Source organism: Trichogramma pretiosum, unplaced genomic scaffold (genome assembly GCF_000599845.2).
Source record: "Trichogramma pretiosum strain Unisexual culture from Peru unplaced genomic scaffold, Tpre_2.0 scaffold13, whole genome shotgun sequence".
NCBI classification, from domain to species: Eukaryota; Metazoa; Arthropoda; class Insecta; order Hymenoptera; family Trichogrammatidae; genus Trichogramma; species Trichogramma pretiosum.
This window is the reverse complement of record NW_019641606.1, coordinates 2,324,899-2,347,121: the sequence shown is the minus strand read 5'-3', so window position 1 is coordinate 2,347,121 and position 22,223 is coordinate 2,324,899. Positions and strand designations below refer to the sequence as shown.

The 22,223-nt window shown below is 45.8% G+C and overlaps 1 protein-coding gene across 6 annotated transcripts in view; it reads left to right on the top strand.

The window, feature by feature from the left end:
• The window catches only part of LOC106652122 (serine/threonine-protein phosphatase 4 regulatory subunit 1-like), a 123,639-nt gene that overhangs the window by 97,883 nt on the left and 3,533 nt on the right, over nucleotides 1–22,223 (top strand). For 2 of the 6 annotated variants that reach the window (XM_014370907.2, XM_014370909.2), the window contains 3 exons: nucleotides 13,349–13,461; nucleotides 20,464–20,606; nucleotides 20,736–20,879. In XM_014370907.2, coding sequence (XP_014226393.1) covers nucleotides 13,349–13,461; nucleotides 20,464–20,606; nucleotides 20,736–20,879 — 400 coding nt within the window. The other 4 variants (XM_014370910.2, XM_023458424.1, XM_014370912.2 and 1 more) reach the window with 4 other exon arrangements.

Genomic DNA, 22,223 nt, shown 5'->3' with positions numbered 1-22,223 from the left:
CTGCTACCCACCTTATTGCCTCGAAGAAGAAGAGAGAGAGAGAGAGAGAGAGAGCAAAAAAGGGGGTAGAGAGTCCCCGCGGAATGCATGAGAACGTCTGCCGTGAACGCGCGCGTGAGCGGCCTAGAACCGATGACGACGAGCTACTACCTCGTACCTACCTCCCTCCTTACCTCTTTCTCTCTCTCGTTCACTCACTTTTTCTCGCTTATATAGCATGTACACACACACACACACTTCTCCTTGCTGTAAATACTTTTTCGCGTCTCTCTCGGTCTCTTTTTTCCTTGTGCTTCTTTCATTATTTCTTCGTCTCTTTCACTTTAATCTGCACACACGGGCGCTTTTCTTACCGCTCTCTCTCTCTCTCACTCTCTCACCCTGCCAAATGCGGAGTAGTCTCGTGTGCATGTATGCATGATGCATATGTGTACACAAGCTCTCATCTCACTCGCATGCCTCGTATATAATCGGCGTTAAGGGCTTTGAAATCTTTATCTCAATTCCACGCCACGGAATATATATATCTCGCTGCACTTGCGCTCTGCACTTTTTATTTTCTATCCATTCGGCCCAGGGCAACAAACTCTTTTTTTCTCTCACTTCTCAAGTTGTTGTGTTTTGCATAAAAATCCCCAAGAATTGATGATAAAAACAAAAACGCTCCACGCCCTATAAAGTTTCTCTCGCGCTCGCGTTTAGAAGTATTAAGACTCATTAACCTGCAGTAGCCGCGCGCGCACTAAAACTCCTGTACACACATATAATAAAAGGAGCAACAGCAACTGCAGTAGTAGGCGAAAGAGTTTAATCTCGAGCGAGTTGCGAGCGAGAATATTTATTTGTAGCAGCAAAAAAGAGAAAAGCAAAGAGGAGAGAAGGCGCACGCGGCGGGGAAGGAGAAAGAGAGAGAAAGAGAGAGAGAGAAGGCGCGCAGGAAATTCCTGGGAAGTTCGTCTGGCGCATACCGGACCTCCCTCGGAAAGGAGCTGCTGATGCGTATGCATTGCGCGTACACATAACTTCTTTGCTTTTCTTACTATCTGTCTTCTTTCTTTTTGCTCTCTCCCTCTCTCTTTTTATAGTAAATCAAGTCTCTTTTGCGCTATCCACTCTTTTATAACTTCCAAAAGTATCGAGTCGTCCTTTGCTTGTTAATTTCCAACAATTCGTTACGTAAAAATCGGGTTGCTCGTTTTGTCCCTCATAGACGACGGCGACGACGATTTATGGCGCTGTGTTGCGAGAGGCAGCGCTCGTAAGAATGCGAAAGTGAGAGAGAGCGCAGGTGTAGTAGTCGGCCACGGATCACCCGCGACGACGAGCGAATCCAGGAGACAATGCCACAGACGCCTCTGAAAACACCAGTGTGTCCGTCACGTATTTATATATCTATAGCGGTTGTGCGTGCCCCCGTATAACCGACGACGACGACGACGAGACGTCGTGCGAATGATGTCACGCGAGTAGAGCGAAAAGCAGCGCACTGGACGCGACGCTCTCATAAATGTTTCAATGGCAAATTCTATGCGATTACGTTTCTTCTCCATCGCTATTCGTCGTCGTCGTCGTCGTCGTGTGCATTGTTGCGGCTGCTGAATCGTCCGTGTCATACGCGCGCGCTCCGAACAACAACGTATAATTTGTGCGCTTTCGTACATACGTTTTATGCATGTTTCTTTGGGTAAACGCAGGATCGACTTGTGTTGCCCACGAGCAGCAGCAGCAGCAGTAGTTGTAGCGAATGGCCCCGAATCGCCTCGCGCCGCCAACCCGACGACCTACTTCGATTCGGCATAATTTCTATTTTTGGCACTTACGTAATGCGCACCGCGTGCATGGGTTGTGTGTGTGTGTGTGCTCTATACGTCTTTTTTTTGCTGTAGTACCTTATGTTCGTATAACGCTATACCTTAGAGAGTGAGAAAGAGAGATGGCTTATCGCGCTGCTGCTAGGCTGAGAATTTCCGAAACCACGCGGCGCGACACAAGATCGATTTGCACAAGTGTAAAAGTGGCGCCTAGTAGGCCGCGACGCGGCCCAACTCTTTGCATCCATTTCTCGTGTGTTTATGTGTGTACACAGTTAGGCTATAGCAAACATGTAGATTTTTTGCGCATTACTCATCTCTCGGTATATAATGTATTAAACCCGGCCATATTTTTTTGTACGAAGACAAACGGTCGAGGCCGTAAGATAAACCGTCGAAAATTAAATTCATAATTGCCATCGAGAGATAGATGTACGAGGTTTTTCCTGCCTTCGAGCTCTCTCTCTTTCTCGTGGTATTATTATATACAGAGTCGGAATCACACTCGGAACAACGGCAGAGAGAGAGAGAGAAAGAGAGTTCCGCAGTTGGAAGTCGACAAAAAAAACAACAACGACGACACACAGCTGCACATACGCACGCAGCCAGAACAATACGCGTATCCTAATGGCGAAATCGTTGCCCCATTGTGTTTCGGAAGAGAGTCACCCTCTCTCTTTAATATCGTTTTCTCTCATTTTAATCCGAAAAAGTGCACGCGACACAGTGTATACGCGCAGGGTGAACGAACGATCTCCCCCGAATGTTGTTTGTTGTTGTTTTTTTTGCTCATATATGCGTTTGACTCGTATGTGTATGAAGTAGTTGGGTTCTCCCGCGCCCGATATTTGTGCTAATTGCGCAGTTTCAAAGCGAGCCTCTCACATAGAGATCGCGATTTGATTGAATATCGATAGTATAAAATACGCAGAACGTATACACGCACTGTTTTTTTTTTATGATGCTAATGAAGAATCTTTTATTTTCTGTTCTAGGTAAGTCAAACAACACACGCACACAGAGTCTGTTCCACATATGCGATCGATTATCTGCGCAGCTCCTAACAGTAAGTAATAAATCGAAGGAAAAAAAAGAAGAAAAAGAAGAAGTTACTTGAATACACACGCGCGCGCCTAGTAAAATACCTCGAATCGCTTTTAGCAAAAGGAAAGAATCATCGTCGCGTCGCGAACGCGCGCGTCTGGCATATAATATACACGTTAAGCGCGCGCGTGCGGTAGTTTTTTTTTTTTTTTTTTTTTTTTTACAAAAAGGAGATCTCTGGTGGCGCGTCGTCGTGTACCTGGAAGACTCGTTAACACGATCGATGGTCTTCTCTCTACGTTTGATTAGCATGCAGAACCACGCAGCAGCAGCAACGCACGAGTGTGTGTGTGTGGAGCGCTGTGCTGTCATGCTCTGCTGCTGCTGTCCTATCTCATTCGCGCCTTTCCTGCAGCAGCAGTGCAAATCGCAGAGACGACGACTGGACTGGCTGTGGCCAGCTGGCTATTTTTGGTGTCGAGTACCCTGTACTGTACCGTGCATGTGCAGTGCAAAGTACTCTTGGTCTACGTCGTCTCTCATCCGTAAGCGCAGTTCGACTCTTGTAAACGAAACGATTCGCGCAAATCGACGATGTTTCGCTCGTGCACACGCGTGCCATTGTTCGGATCGCTACCACACATGAAGTATTAAATTCGCGCACTGTATGGTGGTGGTACTGCACGCTACTGATGCCGCTCATATACGTGTGCGCGCTCACACATGCTCTCCGTACATATATATAATGCATCATCAATTCGCAGTGGGAGGCGAGCGCTGCAGAAGAGAGAAAGAGAGAAAGAAGACTACTAGGGCTGCAGAAAGCAGAGAGAGAGAGAGAGAGAACAAGCGAGCAGCAGCAGCAGTGGCGATGTCCTAGCGAAGGTCACGGTCAGGAATGCCAGCCGCGCGCGCGAGAGCGAATAAACATTACATCCCTATAGGACTCGCTATTATTTAGCTCCGCGGATCGCGGCGATGCAGACGATGCGCTTTAATACGGAGAGCTTACTCTAACCGAACACGCTGTTACTTGCATCGACGATTCAAGTTTTGCTCATTTTACGATCAAATAAAAGTTTCAAACCCTAAAAAAAGCGCCGTAGTTTAAATTCGCTCACGATGCATCTCAATCAAGGATCAATCTTATCTCTTCTTGAATTCGGAGTCCCGAAAAAAACCCAGAACGAACGAAGGAGCGAGCGAAGTATAAAGCTTGGCCATATATTCGTCTCTTCTCTTTCTCTAACTCTCGCTCGGAGCTCGCAGTGCAGCACAGTGTGCAGTGCCGCGCAGTCCTCGAGAGAAGAGAGAGAGAGAGAAACGAGCGAGAGCAGCATCTCTTATAGAAATCGGCGAAAGGTCTTTGTGCTCCCCATATACGCGCGCGTGCATGTGCATTATACGTGTGCTGCGCGTCTGGTGTGAGTGTCTGTGTCGTTTTCGCAGACGTTGGCGGCAGCCGCATTGTGGAATGCACCCGATGCACTGACCGTTCTCTCTCTCTCTCTCTCTTTCTACACTGCTCTTGCACACTTGTTTACTTCTTTCACGGCTGCTTCTGTGGGGATATCCACACACACACTCTCTGAATTTTGTTTTGCTCGCGTCCTTCTGCGTATATGCGTGGCTTATAAAGAGCGTCACTGCATGCTGCTGCTGCATGCATGCGGCGCAGCCTGAGAGAGGTAGACACACGCCGTGGAATGCATGCGTCTCGCGCGCGCGCGCGAACGAGAGAGAAAGAGAGAGAGAGAGAGAATAAAAAGGAAAATGCAAGGGATATAAAAAAAGAGCAGTGTTCTCCTTTATTGGGCGTTAGTGCGTGTGCGACTGGAATTGGCTATACACGACTGAGCTTGTGTATATATTCATACGCGTACGCAACCGTTAACAGTATATTGTGTTTTGCGCTTTTCTAGGTCTCGACTCCGTTTTTTTTCATCTCGCTCGCTGCGTGGGACGCGAATGATTATGTCGGAGTCGTGTAGCACTGAAAAACGTTTATATATTCGTTGAAATCTTCCTTTCTGTGCACACGCGTTCGTATTTATCTGCACTCGTATACAGGCGGCAACGGCGCGCGTTCACCAAAAATACTCTCGACGCCCCTTCGTATTAAACCTCCGAAGAATTTGCAGCTTTTGCTCGGAGGAGCTTTGACTCGCTCGGCTTCTTTGGTCTCGAGCGCAGAGATTGACGTCGTGTTGTACGTGCAATATACCGTACACGAAACAGTGGTTGGCAGCGCAGAGCACAACGACGCGGCCCCGTCTTGTGATACCTCTCTGTACCTTACGATGCGCAGCAGCAGCAGCAGTGGTAGCGGTGCCACTGCACACCAGTGGTAGAGAAGCTAGTTTTCTTGCGTGCACGCAATATAATCCTTTGATGTCGCGAGTTTGCTTTCCGAAGCTGTTGCTGTTGCTGTTGCACACACGGCGTGTGTGGTTTTCCCAATGTGTACCACGAAAGACGTTATAAGCGCATGCGCCTAAATTCAGTTAATTAACTCGTCGTCGACGACGACGACGTCGTGTTGTTTGGTGTACTTCGCACACACAGCAGCAGCACTGACGCCGCCACCTACTATACGTTTTCTTTATCGCGCTTGCGATGAGATGGTTTTTTTTTTTTTTTCATTTTGTTTATTTTTTTTACTTTTTACCTCTCGAGTCTCTTTCGCTCGCGGTTGAATTGCTCTTCGCTGCGCTACGTGGTTTTCGCCAAATCAGTTACTTACCTTACCGCGCGTGTACGATTTTTCTTTTCTCTCGAGCGCAAAAGAAATTTTTTCATCCGCAATTTTTCACCTCGCTCGATTCGACACGGTGATACACGCCTGTTCTTGGTCTAACTCGATGTCACTTTTTTTCATATTCATAATAATACATCGCGGGTAATTCATATACGCGTATACGCACGACGTTCGTTCGTTTGCGCGTCGTCGTCGTCGCCGTCTTGCCCAGGTGTTTGGAAGAAGAGCTCAGGTTTCGAGGAGCGCGCGTCTCGAGGGTGCAAGGACCTCCACACATATAGTACACACATTCGCGAATCTAATACTCCCGATACGTGTGCGCTGCGCACACGTACGCGAAGGGTGTTTTCGCTGCTACCGTTGTTGGGCTCCCTTAGCCCGCCTTTTTTTTATTCGCTCGGCGCGCGGCGTCCAACCGAAAGTGTATACAATATTCGGGGCTATGACCTACCCTCCGAAAAAAGACGTTATATCGCTCGGGTAACACACGAAGGTTTGAAGCTTTTTCGGGATTCCATTATAATTCGCACCGCTAAAGTAAGATACTCTATCATCATTAACCAAATTAGTGAAATAGAAAAATTAATCCGAAAAAGCGCGGAACAAAGTCGCATCTAAGCCGTACACGAATGTGCCCTGTGCGCTGCTCGAGCGCGATAGCACTGCGCTGAATGGAAAAGGAGAAAGCTCACGGCGAGCGCAGCGAATCGCGCGCGCGGCGCTATTCGCGCCTTGTTTTTCGTTCTGCATGCACTGCAACCGTACCGTGTGCTGTGCAGCCGATAAGCCGAGCGCATTGCAACGAGCATAGTGCTCGCGAGAGAGATAGAGAGAGAGAGAGAGAGAGTTGGAAGCAGCACACATCGTGTAAAAATATAGCAGCAGCAGAAACGCAGCATGCCTTCGCAAAATAACGCTTCGTAGTAGTACTATATGGTGGTGGTAGTAGTAGTAGTAATACGTAGTGCCTGCATTCCATCCCTTCCCGGCGAATTTCGGCCCCCACCTTTGGCGCTCGCCGAGCTGCTGCTGCGCGTCTTTTCTTAGAAGGGGGGAACCCACGACGACGGGGACGAAGGGGAGAAGAGCGAGACGAGTGCATGTGCACGTGTGTGTGTGCGTGTGTGTTTGTGTGTTTGTGTGTTCATTCAGTTATTACGACTCGCGCATGCGCGCCCGACACGACCGCACGACCAGAGAGTAGTAGCAGCAATACTACACTATACTGTTACTCATCGTCGTCGTCGTCGTCGTCGGGTTATTACAACCGCTGTACACCACGCTTGTATACTGCTGCAGGTCGGATAAATATTGCGTTGCAGCAGCATGAGCCGAGCCGAGCTGCTATGCGGCTTGGCAAACTTGCCCAGCGACGTATTTAATGTACGCATATTTTTGGTGTGTTTGAATGAAAAATACACAGACCAAAAAAAGTAAAAATGGAGGGCATAGTACTTGCCGGATTCGTTTCTTAGAAATTGCCATCGGGAACGATAATGTGGAAACTATGCCAAATCAATCGATTTTCATACTCGATGCGGCAATAAATAAATCGATCGCCAGTCTGTTACATGCTGCTTTCGATTACGCGTTGCCTCGACAGTTGCATGCGCATAATTATAATGCATGCTTATATATATTGTAAAAATCCATCGATCGTTTTTGCATGTGCGTGTAATACGTGGGTATCGGCTATCCGAGAAAGCAAAGAAAAAAAAAATAAGGAAAAAAAACAAGCCGTATTTTTCGCTATACTCTCCGCTCTCTCTCTACTCTCTGCTGCACGTCTCGAGTGTATTCTTCTGTGCCTGGCGCGCGCGTATATCGTCAATTTCCGTGCAAAAATCGCTCAAGCGATAGGCAATGGTCTGGAGTACGTATACGACTTACTTATATATATAGCGCGTGTACACACATACACGCACTGCGTTCGTGCAGAAGAAAGAGAGATATCAGAGAGCTTTGTGTTTGTACTGTATGTGCGTACACGTTCGTGCGGACGCGCCAAAATAACGAAGGATAGAGAAAGGAGAGAAGAAGAAAAAAAAAAAGAGAGAGAGAGAACGCGAATATAATGGCCAAGTAGGAGGGCCGAAGGAGGGGAGGGTATATATAAGAAAGAGAAGGAAGAGAGGACGACGACGACGATGTGAGTGAACTGCATTTTCGCGCGACCACACGCCGTCTGCTGCCTGTTGTACGGCAAGTGGCGTAGATTATGAGCCATCTCGGGCAACTTATGCGTCGTCTCTTTCTCTCTCTCTCTCTCTCTTTCTCATCTTATATATATTTCTTCCAAGTTCTTTTACTGCGTATATATATATTTGCTCGGCTCGATGCTCGCGTCGTGCTTATGCTGCTGCGCCGCTGCTCATGCCGTATTTTCGAGCGATATTTATCGTCCTTTTCGACGGCGATAATTGAATCGGTAACGATTGCTTACACTACACGAGATCTGTGGCTCTGCTGCTGCTGCCGCCGCCACCACTGCTATATTACATACTCGAGTGATAGAGAAATATGAACAGACACATAGCAGCACATAACGCGCTCACGGTCTTATTTAGTCGAGGATAACTTTTTGAGAGCTCGACGACGCGACTGCAGCAGCAACACACGAACGAATTCGCAGAATCGCTGAAAGATTGACAGAATCTGATTTGCTACTTAAAATTTTTCTTCATATTATATGTAACCATTGGCAAAGCCTTTACATACTCGGCTATACACGGCCGGTTAATTGGACTTATCAAAAATATTCACGATTGCGATGTGATTAGGTATTTTATACTACATTGATTAAATATAAGAAGCAAGAGCGAAGTTGAAAAAAAAAAGGCAGCAGCAATCGGATGGAGATCGTATCTCCGCGCGCGCGCTCATGAGAATTTAAATTCTTTAAGCTCGCCGAGTAGAGAGAGAGAGAGAGAGAGAGAGAGAGAGAGAGAGAGAGGCTGTTTACACGAGCTTAGTGGAATGCAAAGAGATACTGAGAAATATTCAAGTAGTGGTTAAACATCGATTACTGTGGGAAAAAGTTGTAATCCACCGCATGATTTCGCATGAACGTTTTCAATTTTTTTCTTTTTTAAGAATTTCTGCGCGTTATTCTGCGTTTTCAAGATTCAACGTTACATGTTGTATTGTATATATTATGTGAAAATTAAAATCACGAACGAGAGGAACGTGATGAGACAATAATGTGCTTTTCTGATTATTTTTTTTTTTGCGAAAAAAGCAAGTTTATTAAAAAGAAAAAAGGTATCGTGCCATTTTTCACGGATAAAACACATTTCTCTCTCTCTCTCTCTGCTCCGTCCATGACAACTTCTCGCTAATTTGAATTTCGACGAGCAAGCGAGACAGAGACCTTTACCTATCCCTCGAAATTCGTTATACCAATCGTAATCTCATTGTGTGCTGCAGCGCTGAGCCGAGCTCCTCTCTCTCTCTCTACATACATATACTACACAGAACTACTACACAAGCGGGGCATTTGTAGCAGAGCAGAGCAGGGCAGATCGCATTGACAGTCGATTGGTAGTAGGCACATACAGATCGCTAATTCAATTCATTCGATCCTGTAACACGGTCGATTTGTACTTCGGACCTTTTCTTTTCTCGCTCGCTCCGGCTCGGCAACGGCGCGCGAGAAAAACTAATACTAGGCCCGTCGTACAGCGGCGTGGCGCGCGCGCGCGAGCACCAGTAAGGGCGTGACAGCTCTACGTATATAAGGGGAATTTGTGCGGGTGGCACGTGCCGACGTTTTTCAGAGCCCAGCGTTATATTGTACGTATCCGTAAAGAGAAAAGCAGCTTTTGCCATCTCTCTCTCTCTTTCTCTCTTGAAATCGATGTCGCAGCAGACATAACTAACTATATAGACGCGTATAAGCAGAGGGAAAAAATTTTCGTCACGCCAATGTCTGTGCGCTATTTATCATATCAATTTACAATTGACGAGTGAAATGCGGGTCAACCGCATGCTGCGCTCGCAGACTTACTCGCGCGAGCAGATGCACGGACGACGACCGATTGCCCCCGGAACCCTATAATATAAATTATTTATAAATCGCTTCGATGCAGCAGCAGCAGCAGCATGTGGACCGTTGCTGCGGATTAACTCGATTTCGTTTTGAAACCTTGGCCTGCGAATCTCTATTGTGTGAATTATATATCACAAGAAAAGTCTTCGATACACGCTTCGGCATAGTGGGTATTAGAAAAATGATCGCGTCGAAAAATTTCCCGTTCGAATGTGCGGGCTCCTCTATACGTGCGAAGGGACACGACAGTGGGAATGCAATTAACTCTCTCTCTTTCTCGAGGGCTGGCAAAAGGAAAATTGAATAGAAATCAAATGAAAATTATTTCTTGCGATCTATACGCGCGCGTCGTCGTTAAAAGACGTCTAATTGATAAAACTTTTGGGCCGAGCTCCGAAAAGTTGAACGCGCGTGTCCAAGTTCGCGTGTCAGATAGTCATAGATTTGAAGCTGGCGCGGCAAGGTATGAAGAAAAAGGGCTGATGCCGCCGAGAGAGGAAGAGAGACCAGCGGCAGCTTGCAAGAAAGAAAACGTTCAACTATTCGTTTGTCGAGTTATTCTACGGTGCCGAGAGATCGTGCCTTAGAAGACGGTTCGCAGGCGAGGATAATTCGACCAATTTATTTTTGATTTATCGAGTTTACTTCAATCATTTCGTTTTTGTTTTTCCTCGTTTTCGTCGATACAGAGGGGGCGGGCAGCACGCAAAACTCGGCTTACGGATTTTCCGATTTCCTTACCTCGACGTACGGAATTCGAATTTTAACGCGTCCATCTTTGGGTAGGGTCCCAAGCGTCTGGTTACGCACTTGCACGTCGTCGCACCTGAGAAGGATATTAATTTATTCATGGCACAAAAGCTCGTGTACGTTTGTATAACGAAATGCCGTCCGCGGGACGACGCGTCTCGTGTGTACATGTGCATATCGAGCGCGCGAATAGATACATACAACACGAGGCAGCAGCATATACACTCGAAACTTATAACTCACCCTCGCGCGCACGGTACAGTACAGTACAGAGAGTCGGAGAGAGAGAGACGACGACCGGGCATATATAATAGTGAGTCTCACGCTCGGAAATTCCCATGCGCCCCCTCGACCTTGCTCCTCACTCTCTGGCCATTGTTGTGCTACTTATATACGTTATGTGTGTGTGTATGTGCAAGTATACGTGATATGTTGTGTCTAAAACATAGGACACCGTAGAGAGTGAGAGAAGATGGTCTCGCCAGTGCTGCAGCAGCAGCACAGACACAACATATCGCACACGCGGGACTCTCCGCCGAGTGAACTCGGCTCCGTCAGTTCGCACGCGGCACAAGCATATATCGCAGCGGCACATCCATGTATAAGCAGTGCTTCGCGCAGTTATAATAATACAACCGAGACGCGCAAACGACGACTCGTCTCGCGTTCTGTCTCGTTTTGATAAGTTCGGTGCATTATGTGTAACCTCGTGGAAAATAGACGCGAAAAAATTTGACACACTTGTTTATACATCATTCTCTATCTATACGTGGAGGAGGCGCGACTACTATACAAACGATCAAACTTTCGCAGCTAATTTACACGCGCGAGTATAAACGCACACACACAACACACCCTTTTATGAGCTCTCTCGAGCGTTGGACAGTATTTACGATTATTCTCGCCAGCAGCAGCAGCGTGGCGTGGCGTGGCGCGTGCGTGCGCGATAGTCCTGCGTATGCATACAAGCGCGAGAGGGATAATATAGGTCGCTCTGTTGCTCGCCGCGCGGGAGCGAGTTAGCGCGCGCTGGTTTGTGTGTGTATATGTACAAACACTACCGGGAAAGGACGACGACGACGGCGACGATCCAAGCTAGTTCTCTCTCGTATACGTGTCGGGGAAATTGCAAAACTCCATCAAACTTTGCCGTGTGTGTAGAGTGTGCATCCTGTGCTCGCGGAGAGAGTGAGAGAGAGAGAGGGAGCGAGCAAGAGTGAGGCCCAACTTTAGCAGCTCTCTTTATGCGTTTTATATATAAACGTGTGGCTCGCGTTGTTTATTTCGGGTATATACGAGCAGTAATTATTTCCATCCAATTGTTTCGTTGGAAACCTACGAGGCACTCTACTACTATGCTGTATATAATCCATCTCTCTTCTCGCTCGCTCGCTCACCCCCCTTTACGGTCCGATGTATTATAGTGGTCGAACGAGAGAAGCGTTTCTCGGGTTACTCTCTCTCTCTCTCTCTCTCTCTGTCTCTCTCGATCGAAAACGACGTTAAATTGCGGAACAAGGACGAATATGTGCGCATCGATTCTGTCTTATATACACAAACACACCGACATAGTACTCGAGATAGAAAGAGACATTTTGATGCATAGTGTACACTACGCTACCCTTCGGTATTGGTGCGCGGGGAAAGCTTCTCTCTCACTGGTCTATAACCAGCTTGCAAGTGCAGGCAGTAGCAGCGGCAATTGCACTATCCATTTCCTTGCCCTCGTGCTGCTGCTGCTGCTGCTACTACCGCTTCTAGCCTGCACTGTTCCTCCTTATATATATCTATCGAATACGTAAGCACCGGAGGCAGCTCTCGATAGATATATACCTATATAACAAGAGTTGGTGTGCTACTTTAACACGATCTATCGATCTCTCTAAGGTTTCTTGTCCGGAGCGGATACTTTTCTTCATATATAACTTTTATCATATACTCGTCGGGTTATAAAGAGAAGACTGCCTTACCCGAGTTCTCTGGATTATATTCCGTGCGTCTGCCGAAAATTCCGCGTTCCGCTCCATACGTTGATTCGCTGTACGCTCGATAAGTCAATCGGTATGAAAGCAATCGTTTGGTTTTTCCTCATCCTCCCTACATTCGTCCTGAGAGAAAAATACCGACGATACGCAACTTGAAAAAGTACACGCTTGGCGCTTATCTGATATTGCCATCTGTATAAATAATATGCAGATATAATGTGTTTATACGAATCCATTCCATTGCCTCGGCGTGTGCACCGAGAGACAGAGCGGTGGCAGCAGACATATCTCGGTGCGCTATGTAACGTGCGCATATAGCAGCAGCCCGTGCTGTATATATATATATATATATATAAGTACACCGACACTACTAACTTCTCCTCTCGTCGCAATTCTCGCGGCCATGTTTGCGCGGGCGCAGTGGGCGTGGTTCCCTAAACCCCTTCTCTTACTCTCAAACACACACACACACACACACATCGTATACTCGTGCACGTATAGGTGTGCTCCGTTCTCTCTTAATACACACACACATACATACATTCGCACGCGAAAATCCGTGTGATATATATTATAACGTGTACGAGTCAAGCGCGCGCAAGCTTCGAAATATCGGTGTGTATGGGACACACGGACGCGCATTTGCACGTATATGATGATGCACATTTGCGCGCTCGTTCGTGTGAGAGAGAGAGAAGAGTAGAGCCGGTAGTTTTACTCGCGATGGTAAATACATGTATGCGAATTTTATGAGGAAAGCGTGAGCTCCGAACTATTATACTTTCGAAGGAAATTCGAGTGTTTTGTGGCAGTAGAATGAACGAGCTGCAAATCGCGATTAATTTTATTAAAGCCTTTGGAGCTCTGGTTAATCGATCGTAATTGACCTTTCGATTTTGATTGCCCACTTGGTGACCTTTATCTTAATCGTCGTCTTTTCTTCTTTTTACAGACAAGCAGTTGGTAAACTCTTGCTCGATTACTACCAAAATGCCGATAAAATTGGTCAGGTGGTCACCCCGGAGGAAATGTTCCAGCCGCTGGAGCACATCGTCAACGATCCTGGTAAGTTTTCTAATGACTTCACGTACATAAATCTACGAACGATTGAGTAATGATAGTTCTGGTATAATGTTTCCGCACCTAGATAGATTACCTTTTAGTATTGCACATTTTTCCCGTTTTCGCTTCAAAAAAAAAAAAAGCTCACAGTACCACGAGTTTTCAAAATGGTACGAGCGTTTGTCATATCGTGGATTTGGAAATGTTAACTAGAATCGTCCAAATCCACGTTTAAATTATCAAGCTCAATTATATCAAGCGTACAATTCTAAATCATAGAACATGATAAATTATGAGCATGCTTTTCATCTGGGTTAATATTGTACAGAGAAAAAACAGTAATATTTTCTTTTAAAATCTTCTAACACAATTGGCTATTGCAAAATTTTGCCTCTGACCCAAAAAACTCTTTATTCCTTGACGTAGTTCGTTGAGCAGAGAGTAGCAAGAGAAAAAAAAATTATACTCTCCGCACAGTAGCTTGCAAAAAAGAGATATAATCGGTCCGGTTCAATTAGCATAAACGAAAACTACATCGTTTTATCGCGCACCGAGATCTAAAAATTTCGTTTGCTGCTAATTCACTCGCTCGGCTCGAATTTTCAACCGACAAAATGGATATTTCAGTCGAAAAAAAAAACGGAAATATTTTCTTTCGACTTCGAAATAATATAATCAAAAATACTCCTTCGTGAGAAAAGAGCGCGGCAGTAGCAGCAGCAGCGACGCGCGAGTTTCGTTTTCACAGGCTAACCCTCCGGAGAAAAATAAATGTTTCATTCGTGTTTTTCGAGGGATAATGTATATAAATATCACTTGGACGCGAGGCCCTCTCCTCTCTCTCTACTCTTACTGCCTTGCTGGCATTGCGTGTTCGTGTGCGTGCATATACGCGAAGGAATGGAAAAAAAAGAAGGATGCGGAGCCGAGTAGTGTGCGTAACGCGACGTAGTAGTATAGTCGTAGTACTCGCGGTCGTAGTTGTATTAAAAGTGCTCCTCTTCGGTAGTAGTAGCTGTAGTATAGTAAGCAGTCGTAGTATTTTATATATATACACCCGAGCGCGCGCTGCACTTCCGTCGAGCCACGTGTGCCGGAAACGCGCACTTTGGCTTCTTCTTCTTCTACTTCGCGCGCGCAGCCGGAGCAACGCTTCTTCTGCTGCTGTTGCTGCTGTATAACGCGAAGTTTATTTTGTTTTCGTGTATAGCCACTTTTCGAGGGCCTCGTGGAAATCCTTTTCCGTGCTATAAATTCGAGTGTCGCTCATATGGGATTCGATTCCCCCGTAATCAACCTCCTCCACGAATCATCAAAGTTTTCATTATCGTCGTAATAGCCAAACAGTTGTGTGAATTCACTCGTTTATTAATTGCTGCGTTGGCATCGCGAAGCTTTGGACACAATTAGGATCTTCGGACAAAGGCCAAAGTCAAATAAACAGTTCGACAATGAGAGAGATCCGAATTATCTCGTCTGCGTCTACTCTAAATTGTTGTAGAAAGTGTACCAAAGATATAACCTTATCTAATTCTCTTCATTTTCTCTCCCTTTTATCTAACGTTCTCGTTTTATCACGCGTTCGCCCGTTGTATAAACAAATCTATCGATCATCGATAGTGAAGATTGATAAAAAAATAATCCATGAGAAAAATCGTCGGCGAGCCGCAAAAAACTGCCCTCGAAAACGTAGACACACGTCTATACCTTGTACGGTCGCGTAGTAGCAAAGCCCACAAGCTCATTAACTGCACACGGAGAAGAAGAGAGTAAGATGGAGCACAGCAGCGAAAAAGAAAGTGTCGAAACGAACCCTTACGTTCGTCGCACGGCTGGTGGGTCGTTGCACTCGTTCTTTCTTCTTCATCGTCTTCTTCTTCTTCTTCTTTTCTTAGATATCGCGTCGTTGTCGTTGGCGCATAGTAAGGAGAGAGAGAGAGAGAGAGGGAGAGGGATATGAGCTGCGACGACCAAAAAGCAACATAGAAATACGACGACGACGATGGCATGAAGCTTGCGTGCGTACAGCGTGTGTATATTTAAACGCATCTGCGAATGTCTCAAGACCCCCCGCGCACGTGTGCGAAAAGCGCGAAGAGTACACGACCGAGAGAGAGAGAGGATTAACTGATTTATTTATTTTTGTTTATATTATTTACCCTCTTTACTTGGACGCGAAAGACGAATCTTCTCTCTCTCTTTCTGCACTGTGTTGCGATACGAAGCTTGTTAGCGACAGATCTCAGGGGTCGAACAAGGGACCACTACCGCTACTCGATCGACACGTTTTCCCGACGTTTAGAGTTTTTGTTTTGTTTATTTCTAAATACGTCGGTGTATTTTAGTACCAACGAACACTTTGAGTATAGAGAGAGCCGTATAAGGCTATGGAGGTGTCGGATGAGCTCTCTACCCGCTGTGCTCACGTTGCAAACAGAGATTATTCATTTTGATAATTACCGAAGATCGTAATGGACGTTTCTATAATAAACATGCTTTTAGGCCAAAGCCAGAGCCGAGCGGAGAGCTGCAAATTGCGTATCGGACATTTTGACGCGCCAGAGAGAGAAACGTCGTCGTCGTCGTTCCGATTCATACCCCGGAATTGCTATTACAATTTTCATTCGCAGCAGCAAACCCCGCGTGCATTGAAATCGGTGTCGAGCACCCTCGATAACTCGCCCCGCGCAATAGAAACCGCGTGTCGCGCGTTCATACATCGGTTGAAATTATGTAAAGCTCTGCTGCTGCGCGACCTGCATCCGTCGTTTCTCTCTCTCTCTCTCTCTCTCTATTTGCATCTATCGTTTTCGAGGAAAATTGAATAGTTTTTAAAGTCACCACCGCGCGTATCGCTATCCCAGAGAGTTCTCGTGTAATCATCGTTCATTTGTGCGCGTGTGAAAATAAAATGTCCCGCGACTAGTACACATCCGCTGCTCGCTGTCGATCGTGTTTATTTTTAAAGATTAAATTGATCCGAAAGACTTTTTCTCTCACCGGTCCTAGGAACGCGTACACCCTTCTCATTTTTATATTTATAGACGTGTTTCATTGCCGCCGTCGATGCAGCACGCGTCTCGTAAACACTCTCTTGTGAGACTCGCGTATAAGCGCCAAAAAGTCTGACAGTCACTGAGAATATTGATCGTTTATTGTGAATAATACCAATATCCATTCGTGATACACGATTTAATATCGTGTCTCGGTATAGTGTTCAACGGATATGGGGATAGGTCAATGTTTCTCTTCGACGAGTTCGCGTTCACGCGCGCGTGTGTGTGTAGTACGCGAGTACTACAAAATTATGTAGTATTTTTGGACGACTTCCGGCCTTTACTCGCGCGCGAATATATACAACTCGACGTACGTTACTACTACGCTGCTTTACTACTACACGATGTAATACGGCGTAGTAAAGTCGTAGTAGAAGAAAAGAAGGCGGCGTCGTTGTTGCTGTTATTTAACTCTGCTGGATTATGACTCGGGAAAGCGGAAACAATATAGATAGTCGCCAATACTATACGATACATTAACGCCATTGCTTTCTCTCTCTCTCTCTCTCTTTCTGTCCGTCTGTCTCGTTTTGCGAGAAGAGTCAGCGCGCAATGACGAATGTTTTTATCGCAAAGACTCTACTTGGGCTTCATTGAACCCATGCGTCGCGAGCGAACTCGGGTGTTTATAAAATGAAGCGAAGGGGGGGGGNNNGGGGGGGGGGGGGGAGAAGAAGAAGAAGAAAAAGAGTCGTTAGAAAAGTCATCGTCGCATCACTACTACCGTGGCCGGGCGTCAACGAGACAGCCAAGGTATTTCCTTTCGAGCGATTCGGGATATCCGGCTGCTGCTGCTGCCGCCGCCGCTGTTGCTGAGGCTCCGGGTCCCAATTCAAACTATTTTCGGCAGCCTGATAAAATATATAACGAGTAATGTGAACTTCGGTATCGGTGGTCCCACGCGCGCACGCACGCGCGGTCTTTTCTCGAAAAAAATTATGTTTTGACGCGCTCGTTTCCTACTAATACTCGACGAATATATTTATACGTTTTACGGTGTATTTTCCGGACATTTCAGACGGATATAAATGGTAAAAGATGTACGCACGCATTTCCTGACTACGTGTAATGTATATAGCTCTCTCGAGTGCGCAGTTCCACGCACATACGGGCGTACGTGTGTGTGTGTGGAAGAATTTTCGGGGAAGAGGCTCGCCGCGCCACGAACGAGCACGCATGCAGTCGAACTGTATAATAATTGCTTTGATAAAGTATATATAGGGAGGGAGAGAAAAAAAAAGCAGCAGCTGAACAATTGCACCTTTTTTCGCGCCCCTTCATATATGTCTGGCTCTGGCGCTCTCTCTCCCTCTTTCTCGCTCGCTCTCTTGAGTTTTTAATACAGTAAATTCTCTGTTGTGACGGCGGCAGCGCAGCGGAGCAGAGATGCGTTTTTTTAGGGTACTTCTTAATCATATACGCGCAGCGCTGCTACCCGGTTTGAATACTCGAATTAACGTTTCCTGTTGACAATGCAAATTTTTCACGGAACCTTAACAATAACGCGATGCGTGCAGGATTTTCTTCGCATTATAAAGCTTCTTTGTTTTCACAAACTGCAAAATATCGTAATTTGTTGGAGCGTGGAACGCAATCCGATGGATTTTTACGTTTTTTTCCATAATTTATTCCGCAATTACTTTGTTGATGCATCGTATGTGCGTATGTGTGTGTATCTGGTTTCTGGAAAAATTTCTCGTTCACTGTGCTTTTCCTCAAAATATCAATACTGAATAAATATTAAGAATGATTATGCGGTTTTGTCCACGACATTTAATACATCGAAAAACTACGAAACTAGACTCCATCTGTTCCTTGCGAGATAAATTTACAAAATCAACAACTATTTTCGAAAATATTTGTTCCTGCGCGTCTGTTCCTATACTGTATACAAGCTAACCCTGCGCCACGCTCGGCTACATTTGTGCGTTATATATATAGCACATAGCATAGCGAGCACGGATAAAAGTCGCAGCGACACCCTACATCAATTCAAAGAAAAAAAAGGAGCGAAGGGGGGGGGGATAACCATTTATCTATGTTTGCTTTCGCGTATGCGTGTACGAGCCTGTCCGTGTGCGTATGTGCGCGTGGCGCGTGCCGGCTGTCTCCTTCTCCCCTAACTTTCTCTCTCTTTCTTTTTCTCTCTCTCTCTCAATATATTTCCAGTTTCATCGTCTTCCGTACATTATATTATAACCCCGTTGTATTATAATTCGCGCGCGTGTGTGTACGTAATACAATTTATGCTTTCGCCGGACTAATGAAGCATCCGTTTGTGCGCGCGATTGTACCGTTCCTTTGTTTTTAATTCGAGCATCGATTATGACGAGCCGATGAGTACTCTCTCATACTGGTTCGCATTCCTCATCGAGCAATGCTCTTGAAACTGACCACGAAAACAGCAGCGTATCATTCGATAGAGAGAGAGACTTATGTGTACCGAGAGGTCAGTCACCGTCGTGTTCTCTCGATTAACATAATATGTGTATGAAAATGCCGCGCGACCAATCAGAGTGGCAGCTCGATTTCCATTTCTTGAATCTTCCGTATACTCGTGTGTTATTATTATACACGTTGCGCCTAGATACAATTCGGTATTTATCGCGAGCGACTTACAAGAGGCCACCGCCGCCGCCGCGGCGCGCGCACGCACACCCAGCCAATAGCGTGGGACGTGACACGCCAATGAAAAGTCGCTCGCTCTCATTATATTTTATCCCAATTCATATGTACACATATATCCAAACGGGAGAGAATAGTAGATCGAAGGAGGAGGAGGAGGAGGAGATAATGCGTAATGTGTATAACGCTGTGTGCTGCGTCGGTGTGTGTGTGGAGGGGGAGGAGACGCCGCGACGTCGTCGGACTAGACCCCGAAAACAGATTCTCGCATTTTCCAAAACGCGCCGCGGACGCGGTGTTGGCGGCCCGTGGTATATATATCGGCGCGGGCGCTGCGCGACTTCCCATTCACGCTTGTCAGCCGAGTCCAGGCAGAGCTGCGGCGGCGTCTCGCGAGTCTCTTTTTCTCTCTCTCTCACTCGCTCACTTTTCACTGCTATACAGTCGTTGTAAATTTCGAAAGTAGTAGCAGTAGTAGCCGCGCAACGTGTGCGCCTCGAGCCGAGCGGTTAGTACACACAGAAGACTTGGAATAATCGTAAGCCCATCGTGTGTTATCTTATATATTGTCTATATAGCCGCTGATTTTGTTGAGTGATGAATCCCGAGGACGATTCGCAATATAACGAATTGCTCCAGCGGACCCTCGGATTGCGTTTGTTCGATCCGTTTTTCTCCGACGACGGTGTGTGTGTGTGTGTGTTTCCGTCTACGTGGATTTTTCAATCTTCGCATCGCATCGTTCACATCATCGTCTCGCATCAACGTTCATCATCATACGCGTTTCGTTCAATTGTACACGCGCGCGTGTGTGTGTACTCGTGCGCTTGTTGCTGCTCTGAACATCGTCGATCTTTTCACGAGGTTATCGAGAGTTTCTAATACACATAGATAACGTCCAATGCCCAAATATAGTCACGCCGAAAGTATTTTCTCTCTCTCTGTCTCTCTCTTTTGGCGTGTGCAACAGACGTGTCTATATCTCCGTCTATCTCTCTCTCGCACGGTCGAGACTCGTACAGACCGCGCACGGATGCGTAGCGGCGCCGCCGGCGGGCTACGCGCCGTGTGTACATGAATGGAAACACACACATTTTATATATTTACGGGACCCGATAGTAAACACTGAGAAACGAATTCTCACGCTCGCTCCTGCTCTCGGGTATTGGAGAAGATTAGACTCTCTCGTCTATCGTTCGCGAACTTTTTCTTTCTCCTCTCTCTTCACTTACCATTTCCTAGGACATTGTTGTAATTTGAAAAATATTTATTGCTCTCATGAAAAACTTGATTTAATTATTGTTTTTTTTTTTTTTTTTTACAGAAACTTCAGTGAGAACAGCGCTGGTAGAATGTCTTCCCCACATAGCCCAGTTGGCGCAGGAAAAGTCGTTCGACGGCGAACGAAATGCCGTCGTCAGTCGGGTGCTCAGCATCGTTCTGCAGTACCTAAAAGAGGAAGGATCGGTAAATATATTTTTTTTCCCCTCTATTTTCACCGATGAAATGCCGCGGCCGATGCGGCTAATTTACACCGAAATTCAGTTTACTTAACGGACTTAACGAACTCTATCTATCTACCCGGTCATGTTGCAGGTCAAACAAGATGCCCTGGGGGCGCTCAAAATGATGCTGGATCGCTTCGTTTTAACGCAGGAAGAAATCGAGAACGACGTGTGCAAGGCCATACTCGAGTTGGCGCGAAGCCAGAACTTCGAACAGCAGACCATGGCGGTCACCGTAAGTTGCACACCCATTACTTTTCTCTCTCTCTCTCTATCTCTCTGCGTTGCTGCTGCTACTGCTGCTATATATATTAATTAGAAAAGTTTATTATCGCGCGCCGCGCACACGTTTGGCGCCTTTGACAACGTTATTGTGGAAAATTCATGATTTTGCCCATCGTACACGTTGTATTTACAAATTACTAACAATTCCGAAAACATCTACAAGAGTGACGATTCTGCATGAAAGACATGGGTAGTGAGATGTTTATACCAACGGAGCACTCCCGTCTCACTACCTTGTCTTTCATGTGGCGTTTGAAACTTTGCGACTAACCACGTCTACCGTTTAATTGAACTTGAATCTTACCACGAAGAAAAAAGCACCGAAAAAAGGCAAGAAACGAGAGATGGGCGCAATTTTACCATCAAATCTGGTTTGTCATAGAGTCAAACTAGACTATCACAGCCAGCTTTGATGAGCAAAATTGTGTTCGATTGCAACGATGAGGACGCGTCGCATGAAGATAATTTTACGAAGATTATTGTTGCGGTCTGGCACATCAAATAGGTTGTGAAATGTTTTCACACGATTCCATATCACAGCCATTTTGATGCAGTTGGATCGTAATGTTCGACAACACGCAAAACGACGATCAACACACAACATCTGAAGAACCAAGAGCAGCCGTGTGCTTTTCAGTTAAAGCGCGATCCAATCGTCAAAAAGGCTGTGACATGTTGCATAAAGATTCATATCACAGCCATTTTTAACGAGATGGAACGTAGCTTCCGGCCGACCGATATTCGAAGGAGAAAAAAAATGAAGATGATTAAAACAAAATGAGATGTCTCAATTTTCATAAATGTGTATACCATTTATTTAAAAGGGGATCTAAAGGTCAGCCTAGAATAACGGGTATGCACACTTATAAAAATTGAGTAAAGGGAGAAAAAATTCAATGTAAATATGAGAAACTAAGATCACGTCGCTCACAAAGTGACTGTTGGTATGTCGTCATATCTCATATCACAGCCAGCTTTGTTGAGCGGGGGGTATCTTTCCTAGTCGACGCTGTGCAGGATGAATCGTAACTACAAATTTTTCAAGTTTAGAAATAATTATTGAACCAATCGAATGTAAAACTTCAATAGCTGTAAGCTTCGTAATTTTTGAAAATATTTATTTTTTTCAATTTTAACGATGACAAGAGATGAATTCAACTATTTTGCGCATCAAAGTGGTTGTGATGTGGTGCCATTTCATACGCATATCACAGCCAGCTTTGATGTGTGGGATAGATTGACACTTACTACATCTAGACAATCGTTTGTTTGAAATTATTTGTATAAATTCACC